Source organism: Tupaia chinensis, unplaced genomic scaffold (assembly GCF_000334495.1).
Source record: "Tupaia chinensis unplaced genomic scaffold, TupChi_1.0 Scaffold143746_1, whole genome shotgun sequence".
NCBI lineage: Eukaryota > Metazoa > Chordata > Mammalia > Scandentia > Tupaiidae > Tupaia > Tupaia belangeri.
The window spans coordinates 590507-604600 of record NW_006203595.1 but is presented as its reverse complement, the minus strand read 5'-3'; the positions used below and the strand labels follow the sequence as shown (position 1 = coordinate 604600).

At 41.7% G+C, this 14094-nt stretch overlaps 1 protein-coding gene and 1 pseudogene across 1 annotated transcript in view; one reads left to right on the top strand and one right to left on the bottom strand.

Annotated features, from left to right (window-relative positions):
• Positions 1-6617, top strand: part of LOC102468859 (transcription initiation factor TFIID subunit 7-like) — an 8106-nt gene extending 1489 nt beyond the window's left edge. The window contains exons 3-4 of the mRNA XM_006164859.1: positions 201-260; positions 5862-6617. Coding sequence (XP_006164921.1) covers positions 201-260; positions 5862-5906 — 105 coding nt within the window. The 3' untranslated portion in view covers positions 5907-6617. The remainder of the gene's footprint in view (positions 1-200; positions 261-5861) is intronic.
• Positions 6618-8927: 2310 nt separating this feature from the next.
• On the bottom strand, positions 8928-12696 carry LOC102472249 (methyltransferase-like protein 9 pseudogene; annotated as a pseudogene).
• Positions 12697-14094: the final 1398 nt, after the last annotated feature.

Sequence of the window (14094 nt, the reverse complement as noted above, 5' to 3'; positions counted from 1 at the left end):
AAAAAGTGCTGTATAGGGTATATGAAATTAACAGGGTGGCACTGTAGTTTAGGGGTGTAGTTTTGATACTCTAAATCGACTGCTCTTTTGCATGGATGATAGTTTCTTAGTTCTCAAATCATTTAACAAACTCTTTGTCTCCCTTGGTTCTGTTTTCCTTTGAGATTCAGCATTCGTCATTTATACAATTTATTTTTCAGAATCACGTACAGTCTGTGCTGGAGAAGCTTGAGTTGGAGGAAAAAAACAAAAATGAGCAGGTGAGATGTATGTTTTCAAATCAACCAGAAAACGGTTTTCTATGAAGAACTGCCCTACCAGCCCACCTCCAGTCTCATTCTTGACAGTTCCTTCCACAGGAATAGTGGTAGCCAAATCAAATGAGAGTAGCAGAGTAGAACAAGTTCTTTCTGGAAATTCTCTCATTTAACAGATACTGAATGCCTATGAAATGAAAAGCACTAGATGCATGTTGTCGGGTAAGACAGATACTTGTCCTCGTGGAGTTAACAGCTTAGCAGGAGAGATTGATAGTAAACAGTTCATTCAAATAGAAAGATGAAAATTGTGAAGAAGTGCTGAAGGAAAATCATCCTATTAGAATAAGGAGATACGTGGATTAAATTGAGAGATCAGTAGCCCTCTCTAAGGTGAAACCTGAAGAGTAAGTCCACACAAAGAGTGGGATGACAAATCTGTGTGGAACGTATGCAAGGGAAAGAATGCGGCCTTTCTTTTTTTTTTTTTTTGTACAATCTCTGGAGTATTTAAAGCAAGGGAGAGAGTGGCTTTAACTTAAAGTTAGAGAAGTAGGCAGAGGCCATAGTGTATGGTTCCTTGAAAGCCATGATAAGAAGGATAAGTTTCAGTATTAAGTACAAAGGGAAGACCTTGAAGAGTTTTAAGCAGGAGAATCACATCTAACTTAAAAGTTTTGAAGAGTACCCCTACGTTTTTTTAGATTCTTGCTATAGGGCACGTGCACTCGCCAGAAACACAGAGAGATACAGAGAGACAGAAAGCAAGAAATCACCCCCCCAGGGGGGATGGCCACGCCGCAATCCCTTCTCCTCCATTCTCCTCTCGGTATCTTGCGCACGCACGCACACGCACCTGGCGTGAGTTTTAAGCCACCGGGTCCGGGACGCGAACCACAGTCGACTACATGGGAGTCCAGCGACGTAGACATAGCCATTACGCTAACTGCTGGTCCCACTCCTACTCTTATCTAAGGAACAGATTATAGGAGTGCAGGAGTAGAAGTCAAGAAGTCAGGAGGCCGTGTAGTAGTCTAGTAAGAGAGAATGTGGACTGGCCAGTGACATAGTGGTTAAGGCAGGTAGATCCCACATGGCCAACTACATGGTTTGAGTCCTGGACCTGGTGGCTTGAAGAACATACTGGATGTGTGTGCATGTGGTCCAAAATCCCAAAAGGAGGGAGGAATGGAGAGAGGGGATTATTGTATAACCATTCCCCATGGAGGTTGCTTTTTCACTTTCCCTCTCTATCTCTCTCCAGTAAACACACATGGCCTCTGACAAATTAAAAAGAGAGAGAGAGAGGATGGTAACTTGGACTAAGATAGTTGCAGTGGAGATAGAAAAAATACAGATTTCTAAACTGCAATAAAATATTTTTATAACAGCTTTGAGATATAATTCACATACCATATAGTTCAGTGATTGAAACTATACAAGTCAATGGCTTTTAGTAATAGTCAGTTATATACAATATGACTACAGTCAATTTTAGAGCATGTTCATCATCGCCAAATGAAACTGTGTACCAGTTAGCAGCCACTCCCCATTTTCCTCAGATCTCTCCCTTGCCTACCTCTAGGTACCACTAATCTATTTTTTATTAATATGATGCCTATTCTGGTTATTTCATACAAGTGGACACATACGTGATTTTTTGTGTTGGTTTCTTTCACTTGGCATTTTTTAAATAATTATTTCTATTTAATTTTATTTATTATCATTGTTATTTTTCAATTTGCTACAGGACATGTGCGCTCACCAGAGAGCGAGTGAGCAACAGAGACAAATTGAGAAAGCAAGCTTTCCAGTCTGGGATACGAACCGTGGTCTGCCATGTGGGAGTCCACCATGCACCTGGTGGTCCCCACTTGGCATGTTTTTGATGTTTATCCATGTTGTGACATATATCAGTACTTTATTCCATTTAAGACTGAATAATATTCCATTGTATGTATATACCAAAATTTATTTATCTACTTAACCATTGATGAACATTTGGATTATTTCCAATTTTTAGCTATTACAAATAATACTATGAACACTGATATATAAGAAAATGTATTTTGGGGGACCAGCAGTTAGCGTAATGGCTATGTCGCTGGACTCCCACATAGTCGACCACGGTTGGAGTCCTGGACCCGGTGGCTTAAACTCAGGCCAGGCGTGTGCGCATGCGTGCCCATGATCCCGAGAGGAGAATGGAGGAGAAGGGATTGCGGCGTGGTCATCCCCCCCTGGGGGGTGATTTCTCGCTTTCTGTCTCTATGTCTCTCTCTGTCTGTCTGGCGAGCGCACGCGCCCTATAGCAAAAACCTCTCCAAAAAAAAAAAGAGAGAAGAGGGCAACATGGGGTAAGTGAGGATCAAGTAGTTGTACAGAAAATATATGGTGACTTCAGCCGAACACTATTGAGGATAACAATTTAAAAGAGATTGGAGGTTTTATTGTAAGGATGAGCTTACCAGAGTCCTTCATGTAGATCCATTGCTCCCCATCCCTATAAGACCAGGGATATTTTTATTTTTATGATCTATATATTCCTTTTCTCTCAGCAAGTCACTTATCTAAGTACTGCTTATTAACAACTTTATGAACAGTTAATGCCAAGATTGGTTCAGTACTCACCAAACATACTTGTTTTCATTTGTGTAAAGTAGTTAGTATCAGAGAGTGCTATTTTTAACATAGGAATGTATTGATAATTATAAACTTTATTCAGAGTCCCTTATGCTAGCTCATTTATTCAACATAGATTTATTGGGTCCCTACTTTAAGCTAAGTTCTGCAGGGAGCTATGAAATGCTCATGATATAGTCTTTTGTCTTCTGATGGGGAGAAATCCTGAAAGGAGTAGAGATCTTTTAAAAAAAAAAACATATTTAATTTATTACTATTTTTTGACCAGAAAGAGACAGAGGGAAAGTGAAAAGGCAAGCCACAAGGTCTGAGACTCTTAACGATGGTCAGCTGTGTGAGAGTCCAGCAACTCAACCACCACATCACCTGCCAGCCCTCTTTTTTTTTTTTTAATTACCAAAGCATGTGTGAACTCACCAGAGAGGGGAAGAGTGAGAAAGCACCCAACATGGGATGAACTTATGCTGCTTTTTTTCCCCCTCTATTTCTCCATCTGGTCAGGATCTTGGGCACCACACATATACACACACACTCAACATGTTTTTCAAGCCACTAGTGCCAAGATTTGAAGTATGTTGGCAATATGACATCTGACTCCCATAACCAGTAGGTCATGGGGTCAGCCTAAGGCATAGGGATTTAAAAGAATGAGAACTCACTTTTGTCCACAGAAAATTCATTAGGGAAGCCTTCATGGGGTTGGTGTTTGATTAGGGGCCTTAAGATGTAGGTCGGGTTTTAATAAAGAGATAGAGAAAGGAGAGCATTCTGTGAGAAAACAGCATGCACAATGGCTCAGAGATAATGATGCCAGACAGACTTTATATTTTTTTGTTGTAGGTCAAAATGAACTCTCAAAGCTTAAAAAAAATTTTTTTTTTTCTTTTCCTGAAAGCATGTGCACTCACCAGAGGTAGAGAGGAAAAGTAAGGAAGCATCCCCCACATGGTATGGTCATGTCACATTCCCTTTTCCATTTCTCATTCCCTTCAGGATTTTGGGCATGTATACATGCACGCATGCACACACACACACACACACACACACACACACACACACACAGTGTTTTTCAAGCTGTCAGGTCCAGTACTCGAACCCTGCAGTGAGCCATAAGTGATCTAGCTGTCCTAATCATCAGGCCATGAACTGGCCCACCTCAAAGCTTTTTCTATGTGGAGAATAACTTGGGAAGATTTCTCTACCAGCTGTATATAGGAGAAATTGGAGTGGAAAGAGATTAGAGGAAAGAGCAAGTAATAAAAGGGACCAGAACTTAACAATTGGTTGGATTTACAGAGTAAAACGGAGAACAAAGATGAGCCCAAAGGCTAGGCAACTGGTAAACTGTCTTTCATTAACTTCTTAACTGAAGTTAAGGCAACAGGGAGAAGATTTGGGGGTGTGGAGAATACAATGAGTTTAGTCGGAAGCGCTTTTGAAAATGGAGATCGGAGAGAGGCTCATACACAGAAAGGATGGTTGAAGTTGTAGGGCTAGATGAGTTCCAGTTGGAATCTGAGAGGAAACCTACCTTTGAGGGTAGTGGTGGGAGGAGAAAGCACACAAAGGAGAAAGAACTAGTGTAGTCCGTGTTTGTAATCATGGTCAGTTGGAGCTCACTCAGCAGCTATGTGAGAAGAGCCTCTACTGCAGCTAGCACTTACAGCAGTTTGGTAGGTGATACAATACAGCATAGCATTGTTTTATAATGCTCCATTTCTCTCATTTCACAGACTGGTATGGGGTGACTTAAATTGAATAATATTCAAAAACAATCTTTGACCTGAAGATGGTATACATTTCTGAATGTTATTAACCCTTTCAAGTTAAAAACAAATTAAATCCTATACCACAAAAGGTTCGGGGCTTCTGACTTAGAAAGTATAACATCTGTCTCCTGGTTGGTCTGGACTCTGACCTGGTTTCTAAGTGCCACATAATGTGTCATGAATTAGCAGAGAAGACTCGGTTTAAGACCCCATATATTCATTGGGAGAAGAGACTATCCTAACTGCTGCCTTATCTTGACTTTTAGCAGGTGACTACCATGATCCTCTCTTGCCCTTATAGTAAGCTGTGATCTCTGCATAGTCTTTGCAGAAGCACATTTTTTTTTTAAGTTTTTGCTATGGGGGTTGTTCACTTGCCAGAAAGGGAGGTGAGAAATCACCTCCCAGGAGCAATAGCTACACTGCAATCCTTTCTCCTCCATTTTCCTCTTGGGATTTTGGACATATGCCCAATGTGATTCTCAAGTTGTGGGATCCAGAGCTTGAACTGCACAGTCAGCTATGTTGAATCCAGCCAGCCACCTTAACCTCCATACCACCTGCTGACCCAAGAAGCACAGATTATTTTTTTTTCTTTTTTTTTTTTTTTGAGAGTTTTTTTCACTATAGGGCGCATGCGTGCGCCAGACAGAGAGAGACAGAGAGACAGAAAGTGAGAAATCACCCCCGGGGGGGGGCGGTCACGCCACAATCCCTTCTCCTCCGTTCTCCTCTCGGGATCTTGGGCACGCATGCACACACACCCAGTGTGAGTTTTAAGCCACCGGGTCCAGGACGCGAACCACAGTCGACTACGTGGGAGTCCAGCGACATAGCCATTATGCTAACTGCTGGTTCCCAAGAAGCACAGATTCTTAACAGCAAGTATATTAAAATTTTTAGAACATATTCAATTTTAAAGTCTTTGTAAGATTGGGATAATAAAAGACATCATGGCCATAGCATTGTACATGGATTCTTGGTACTTTTCTTTGGAACATCAAAAGACTATCATAACCTTACAAATGCCACACGACAGTAGTTCTTTTGGGTTCATATAATGAATGTATTGGGTCATTAGAAAAGTCGTGATGCATTTGTACACAGAAAAAAATAGAAAAATACATCATGACTTTTCCAATAATTTAAGATTTCAGATTAATTTTTTATATTTTTCTACCACTTCTGACAGCTCGTTTTCCTACAAGAAAAACTGAAATATTTTCTGAAGAAATGAAGATAGCCTTCAGCCTGGCACACAAACCTTGGATGTGCCATCAAGACTGAAGACTGGAAGAAATTATGCATGCTTCTACTCCTTCTGTTGCCTTACATTGGATTAGTTATATCTGTTTCTCTGAGCCTTTTTTTTGCCAATTATAATGTTTGAGCTTTGTAGTCATAGAAAGGGACCGCATAAAAAAGTAGCAGACTTAGATCCCACTATATCATGGGACTTTGCTTCTGCCATTTGAGAATCACATTGTTTCTCTGCTGTGTGTTGCAATCAGATGATTCAGCCATGCATGCCAAAATCTAGCCTAGAGGCCACACAGCTGGTTTGCATATATTTTAGTGTCTCCAAACTCTCCTGTTTAAGTATTTACTAAAATATAGAAGAAATATCAAGTCATTTCTACCAAGGGCTAGGACCTGCCACAGTGAATTTAAGTGCCTACCTCGCAGCAGTTAATATTAGGTTGTGTCCTGTCTGTTCAGGTAATAGGGCTGCTTTCCTGCTCAGGGATGATTTCTTGCTGCTGCCTATCTTTAGTCTGTTGTGTTTTTAGGACTGTGGCTAGTTGTTACTCAACTAAGAGAACAGTTAGAGCAGAGATGAAGAAATTCTGAGCCATTCCTCTTTTGAGCCTTCTCATACTAACCCATATTAGAAAAGGTTAGGAAAAACCAGATCCCTGTAATGCCTATTAAGATTTCCTCAACAACCCTGGGTGGTGGTGGTGGTGGTGGTGGTGGTTGTTACTGTTGTTGCTATTGTTATTTTCTAGCTATATTATTAAGATTTTCTTATATGTATTCTTTAAGCAATAAATAAATTCTTAACTTTTCCATGGATTGCTATCAATTAAACCACCCTCATAATGAACACATTCATCCAAAAAGAAACAAGGAGACAAAGTAAACTCATGTCTTGGATTTTTTGGATTGCTATAACAAAAATACCATGGACTGGATAATTTATAAATAACAGAAATTTGTTCCTCACAGTTCTGTAGTCTAGAAGGTCCAAGATCAAAGAACCAGCAGATTCAGTGTCTGACGAGGGCTCTTACCTGCTTCACAAACGTGCTTTCACATGGTGGAAGGTGCAAACACACCTCCTTTATAAGGGCATTAATCCCATTCACAAGGGTTGAGCCCATATAACCTAATCATCTTCCAAATACACCATCTCTTAATACCACCACATTGCAGATTATGTTTCAACATGTGAATTTTGTGGAGAACAGATTGCAGACCATAGCATTCTATGATCAGGAAATGTCAAAAGATGCTGTCAGTACCGGGGCATCCTTCCACAGAATTTTTAGAATAATTTATAATGAACTAAGCACATCATCTCATATTCACCATGTAGAATTGGAATTTGGAGAGAAGGGGTATGGAAACGTGATACAAGTGGCAACTCCAATATTTGGATTGAATTAACATGTTACAGTAAAACACATGGCTGGAATCCCAGCTCTGCCATTCACTTGGGCAAGTCCCTACACCTCGAGAACCTTTACAAGGGACTTTTAAGCAGCTGATGGGAAATGGAATTTATGTTGATTTTGGTACAAAAGTTTTTTTTTTTGTTGTTTTTTGTTTTTTGTTTTTTTTGAGAGATTTTCACTGTAGGGCGCGTGCGCTCGCCAGACAGAGCAGTGGCTTAGAACTTACACCGGGCACGTGTGCGTGCGTGCCCAAGATCCCGAGAGGAGAATGGAGGAGAAGGGATTGCGGTGTGACCATCCCCCCTGGGGGTGATTTCTCGCTTTCTGTCTCTATGACTCTCTCTGTCTGGCCAGCGCACGCACCCTCTCGCTAAAACCTCTCCAAAAAAAAAGACACAGTTCCCATAAATATGTACAACTATTATGGGAGTAACCCAGTGTGTTATTCAAGCTGCATGGTCTGAGACTTGAACCATACAATCGGCCCTGTGAGATCCAGCAGCTTTATCCACCATCTCACAGCTGGCCCCCCCAAAAGTTTTTTAAATCCATGCATAGCTTTATTTTTTTTATTTTTTTGAGAGGTTTTTGCTATAGGGCACGTGCACGCGCCAGATAGACAGAGACAGAGAGACAGCGAGAAATCACCCCCCAGGGGAGATGGCCACGCTGCAATCCCTTCTCCTCCATTCCCCTCTCAGGATCTTGGGCACGCACGCACACGCGCCCGGTGTGAGTTTTAAGCCACCGGATCCGGGACACGAACCACGGTCGACTAAGTGGGAGTCCAGCGACATAGCCATTACGCTAACTGCTGGTCCCCATAGCTTTATTTTTAAAAGAGATTTTTGCTAGAGTGCATCTGCTCACTGGAAAGACAGAGTGAGACAGACAGTGGGGATATTACCCCTCAGGGGGAATGGCCATGCTGCAATCCCTTCTCTATTCTCCCTGGACTTTGGGCACACATACACACACAACTGGTGCGAGTGTCAAGCCACCAGGTCCGAGACTCAAACCATGGCCAACTATGTGAGAGATCAGCAATGTAACCATTATGCCGTCTGCTGGTCCCCATGCATAGCTTTTTTTTTTTTTCAATCTCTAGAAAGTTTATTAGCCTGTTTAAAAACATTTTCTTGAGTAATAACAAAGAATTTCTAAACATGAATATCAGTGGCTGTACCTTACAACCAATTTTGGAATTGAATGGACAGCTTTATTGCCAATCTTCATTTTATTAACAACAATCTATTTATTGGTTCCATGAAGTCATGACTATTGCTTTGGGAATGAGTCCCTACTGCAATTAAGTATAAAAAATACCTTCCATCATAGTTGGAGTGTGACCTGCATTAGAGTATGACTGTGAGTACAGAGTTGATAAAAATCCACAAAGAATTGGATTTCTGTATTTTAAAAACATTCCTTTTACATACTACAGAGAAATAATTAGTATTTTGGCTTTTTAACTTCCTACGTGATATTTAGAATGGCAGTCCCCAAAAGCCCTTCCTTCCTGTAATTCTGAATGCTGACCCTCTACTGGAAAGTGAATTCTTGGGGTGGACTCTGAAGATTTAGTGTTTATAATGATTTGAGAACAATGCAGCATCCAGAACATAGAAGTCATTATATATGTCACCCTCACAAAGGCATTGCAGTCTGGTGAAAGCTTCAATAACAAAGCCAACTTTTCTGAAAACTTCAGGCAGACTATATACTTGTTAATTCCAATTCCGGCCCTTGATTTCCAAAATTTCTGATGGTTTCTCACACTTGTCACTGTCTTCCACATAGGGATGAAAGGGAAGGACCAGGGCAAAGACGACCGGGCTTCTAATTGGCTTCCAGACACTTCTATCTTTTAACAAAGTCAGAGGCTGGTCATAGCAATCCAGCAAATTCAAGCAGCTGATGACATCTTATTGGAACCCTGTATTCTGCCATTCATTTATACCAAGAACTCCGTATTTCTTCTTCTGAAGTTGTCATATCAGAGTTTCAGAAAGTTCAGTGGCATAGATTTCTTCAAAATGAGGGTTCATGGTTTTTGTGACTTCTCTGTCTCCAGCACCTGAATCGAGGAGTCTATGGGTTTTCCACTCTGGGTTAAGTTTAAGCAGTCTCTGAAACTGATCTGGTGAAAACACAAATGAGCCTCTTCCTAGCAATCCACTGATAGCTGTTCTAGACATAAACAAGTTAAAACCAGATGATACAAAAGAATGATGTATTTGGATAAATAGCCAGCTAGATTTCCCAATGCTGCTGTTCGAGATCTGTGTTCCTTGACCAAGGTAACTCTGAACAAAGACAGCCTGGCGTGATTAACATAATTTCTCTGTTACACACATGCCACTCCTCAGGCTGCAATGGAAGCTCTCACAACCTCAGGTCTTTCCTCGCCTTGGTCATTGTCTGTGGGCCCCTCATCCCACCCTCTAGCGTGACTTTTCACCTGGTCATGCAGATTGACCCAAGTGAGGGGGCAGTTTCATCCCTTTCACACATTCAGACACTCCATCCCATGTCCTTCCCACCATAGCTTTTTTATTTATAATGTTCATTTTCCATGAATTTTTTGAAGACCCCGTGTATTTCCTCACCTGTAAATCAAAGGCGGTACCCTATACCACCAAGAGGCATCTCAGTTTTCTGGAAGTAACCCAGCTAGCCCCAGGTCTTGTCCCAAGTTGACAAAGTCCCTGCCACCCTAGGGAACATACTCCCCAGTTCTCTGTGCCACTTTTAGTGCTCCTATCTCACATCCAAGTTAATAAACCATGGGTAGAGAAAAGGGGGACAATATGCATGGGCAGGACCTGTGGAGAAGGGGTAATGTCTGCATGATTGTTGTGGGGGGAGGTAAGAGGAAAGTAGGACAAAGGGAGAGAGGCATGTTAAGGGCAAACAGAATGAAGCCAAGATTAGGAGAAAACTTAGAGGACAGCTTGAAAACTAAGATGACATAAAAAAAAGATACTATTTTCAGAAACCTAAAACTTAAAAAAAAAAAAAAGAGTAAGGGCAAGGAAAATGGAGAAAAGTAATTGTCAGTAGCAGAAGGTGGGGAAATAGACTAAAAAAAAAAAAAAACAAGAGTAAGGACAAGGGGAAAGGAGAAAAGGAATTGTCAGTGGCAGAAGGTGGGGGAAATAGGCAGAGTCTGAAAAGATAGGCCTCTGGATTAAGGATGGCAGGGGACTGAGACAAACAGAGATAAAGTACTCAGGATAGGCTGGAGAGACTGAGGCCAGTGAAAGAGGCACATGTACTACAGGTGACATGCAGGGGTGAGAGAGATAGGAGAGCCTTAGGTGACCTCTGTCCTTTACAACAGCCTAAAAGCAGCCAGAGCTCTGCTGTGAGACAGGGTGGTAGAGAAGACAATATGACAGGAAAGGGTAAAGGCAAGCAAGTTTGTGTGCAATGCCCTTCTGTCCCCTCTGGTACTTTTTTTTTTTTTTCAGTTTCTGCTACAGGGCACGTGTGCTTGCACACGTGCGAGAGAGAGGGAAAGTGAGAAATCACTCCTCCTCGACCCCCCCTCCCCTGGGAGAATGGCCAAGCCACAATCCCTTCTCTTCTATTCTTGGGATCTTTGAGCACACATGCACTGGGTGTGTTCTCAAGCCCGTAGGTCCGGGACTTGAATTGCAAAGCTGGTCATGTGGGATCCAGCGCCTTAACCTCCACACCACCTGCTAGTCCCTCTCTGCCACTTTTAATGCCACTCAGAGGAACTGTTTCATTCTCCCCATCTCCCCAGCATGGACACATAGCATACCCACGCTCTGACATCTCATGAAATTTTCCTTTGCTATAAATCAGTGATTCTGACTTTTGCTTGCTACAGAACGGTACTGTCCAATGTGGTAGTCACTAGCCATGTGTGACTTTTGAGCACCTGTCATTTGGCTAGCCTGCACTGAGATGTACCATAAGTATAAAACACATATTGGATTTCTATAGGGCTAGTATCCTGACAACCTTGCACTATCCACACAGGCCGTGTAGGCAAGGCTCAACTGCAGGCTGACCCAGGTCCTGGCTGAACGCCCTGTGATCCTCCCCAAAATATGGGAAGACAGGCAGTCTTGTGAAGAGCTGCTACAAGATCATTCTCACTCGCCTCCCTATCTTGAGGGAGGCTACCATGAGACAGTTTCTCATCCGCCTACCTCATTCCAGTAAGGTACAGGGCCTCCTGCCCGTCTTCTACCCTATGGAGAACAGCTGCAAGCCATAAAACTGCTTAGCTGAAGTGAAGCATTGGCTCAACAACAGGGGGTTCTACTATTCTTGTTGCACATCACCTGGTCCCTTTGGTTTCAGTGGGGTCCTGTGGGACAAGGGTTGCAAGGAGTTGATACCAGTGCTGATTTTGACTTTGCTGTCTCTATAAGTAATATAGTGTCTGGATCTGGGTTTCTTGTTCACCAACTGAATACATTAACCTGCTAGAGAATTCTGAAGACTTAATAAAACAAAACAAAAAGAATATTAAAAATCTCATTAATATAGGTTGAGAAACTCTTATCCAAAATGCTTGGGACTTAAAGTATCTTGGATTTTTCCAGATTCTGAAATATGTGCATATACATAATGAGAAATGTTCAGGACAGGACCCCAAGTCTAAACACAAATTAATGTATGTTTCATATACGCCTTATACACATAGCCCGAAAGTAATTTAATACAATAATACAATATGTAAAGTATTGTAGCATTTTTATTGTGACTTGTTACAAGTTCAGGGGTATGATTTTCCACTTGTGGTATCATGTCAGTGCTCAAAAAGTTTCAGACTTTGGAGCACTTCAGATTTCAGACTTTGGATTAGGGATATCTACCTATAACTAATTTATATTAATTACATATTGTAGTGCTAACATTTTTATTATATGGAAATAAAATATGTTATAAATTAATTTCACTTGTTTATACTTTTTAATATGGCTGCTGGGAAATTTTACTTTGCATATAACTTGCATTACATTTCTATAGGACAATACTGCTACGGATTTGTGAGAAGAAATTGGTAGTAGGGAAGAGAGACTGACAGGGTTTTTAATCTGCCAGAAAATAGCATTTGAAGAAACTATCACTATCACTTCATTGGGACATTTTAACACCAAAAATATAGATAGCCATAATCCCAGAATAAACGTTAGACCTTTAAACTGAATAAATGTGCTTTCGCCTCAGTCTCGAGCTCTAGCTGGCCACCGAGCATACACGCTCCAGGATCTTCAGTGCTCACAGCAGCCATCAATGTCGCTGGAGTTCCTCAAGACTCATCTGCGTCACCTGCCCACCGTGCACACTGCCATCATAAGCCGCCATCATGGTGAAGCTCGCTAAGGCTGGTAAAAATCAAGGTGACCCCCAAAAAATGGCTCCTCCTCCAAAGGAGGTAGAAGAAGACAGTGAAGGTGAGGAAATGTCAGCAGATGAAGAAGATGATAGCAGTGGAGAAGAGGTTATCATCCCTCAGAAAAATGGTAAGAAGGCTGCCACAACTCCAGCAAAGAAGGTGGTAGTTTCTCCAACAAAAAAGGTTGCAGTTGCCACACCTGCCAAGAAAGCAACAGTCACCCAGGCAAAAAGGCAGCTGCCATACCATCCAAGAAGACCGTTACACCAGCCAAAGCAGTCACAACACCTGGCAAGAAGGGAGCCATGCCGGGCAAAGCGTTGGTAGCAACTCCTGGTAAGAAAGGAGCTGCCACCCCAGCCAAGGGGGCAAAGAATGGCAAGAAGGCCAAGAAGGAAGACAGTGACGAGGAGGAAGAAGACAGTGAGGAAGATGATGAGGATGAGGATGAGGAAGATGAGTGTGAAGAAGAAGCTATGGAGACCACACCATCCAAAAGAAAGAAAACTCCTGCAAAAGCTGCACCTGTGAAAGCCAAGATTGTGGCTGAAGATGAAGATGAAGAGGATGACGAGGAGGAAGATCAGGAGGATGAGGAGGAGGAAGATGACGAGGATGAGGAAGATGAGGAGGAAGAAGAGCCTGTCAAAGAAATTCCTAGGAAACGAAAGAAGGAAATGACCAAACAGAAAGCAGCTCCTGAGGCCAAGAAACAGAAGGTGGAAGCCACAGAACCAACTACATCCTTTCATCTGTTGGAAACCTGAATGATAACAAATCTATTCCTGAATTTAAAACTGGCATTAGTGATGTTTTTGCCAAAAATGACCTTGCTGTTGTGGATGTCAGAATCGGTACATCTAGGAAGTTTGGCTATGTTGACTTTGAATCTGCTGAAGATCTAGAAAAAAGCTTTGGAACTCACTGGTTTAAAAGTCTTTGGCAATGAAATTAAACTAGGGAAACCAAAAGGAAAAGACAATAGGAAAGATCGAGATGCAAGAACACTTTTGGCCAAAAAATTCCCCTACGAAGTCACTCAGGATGAATTGAAAGACGTATTTGAAGATGCCATGGAGATCAGAATAATCAGCAAAGATGGAAAAAGTAAAGGGATTGCCTACATTGAATTTAAGACAGAAGCTGATGCAGAGGAAACCTTTGAAGAAAAGCAGGGAACAGAGATTGATGGGCTGTCTATTTCTCTATACTACACTGGAGAGAAAGGTCAAAATCAAGACTATAGAGGTGGAAAGAATAGCACTTGGAGTGATGAATCGAAAACTCTGGTTTTGAGCAACCTCTCCTACAGTGCAACTTTAGAAACGCTTCAGGAAGTATTTGAGAAGGCAACTTTTATCAAAGTG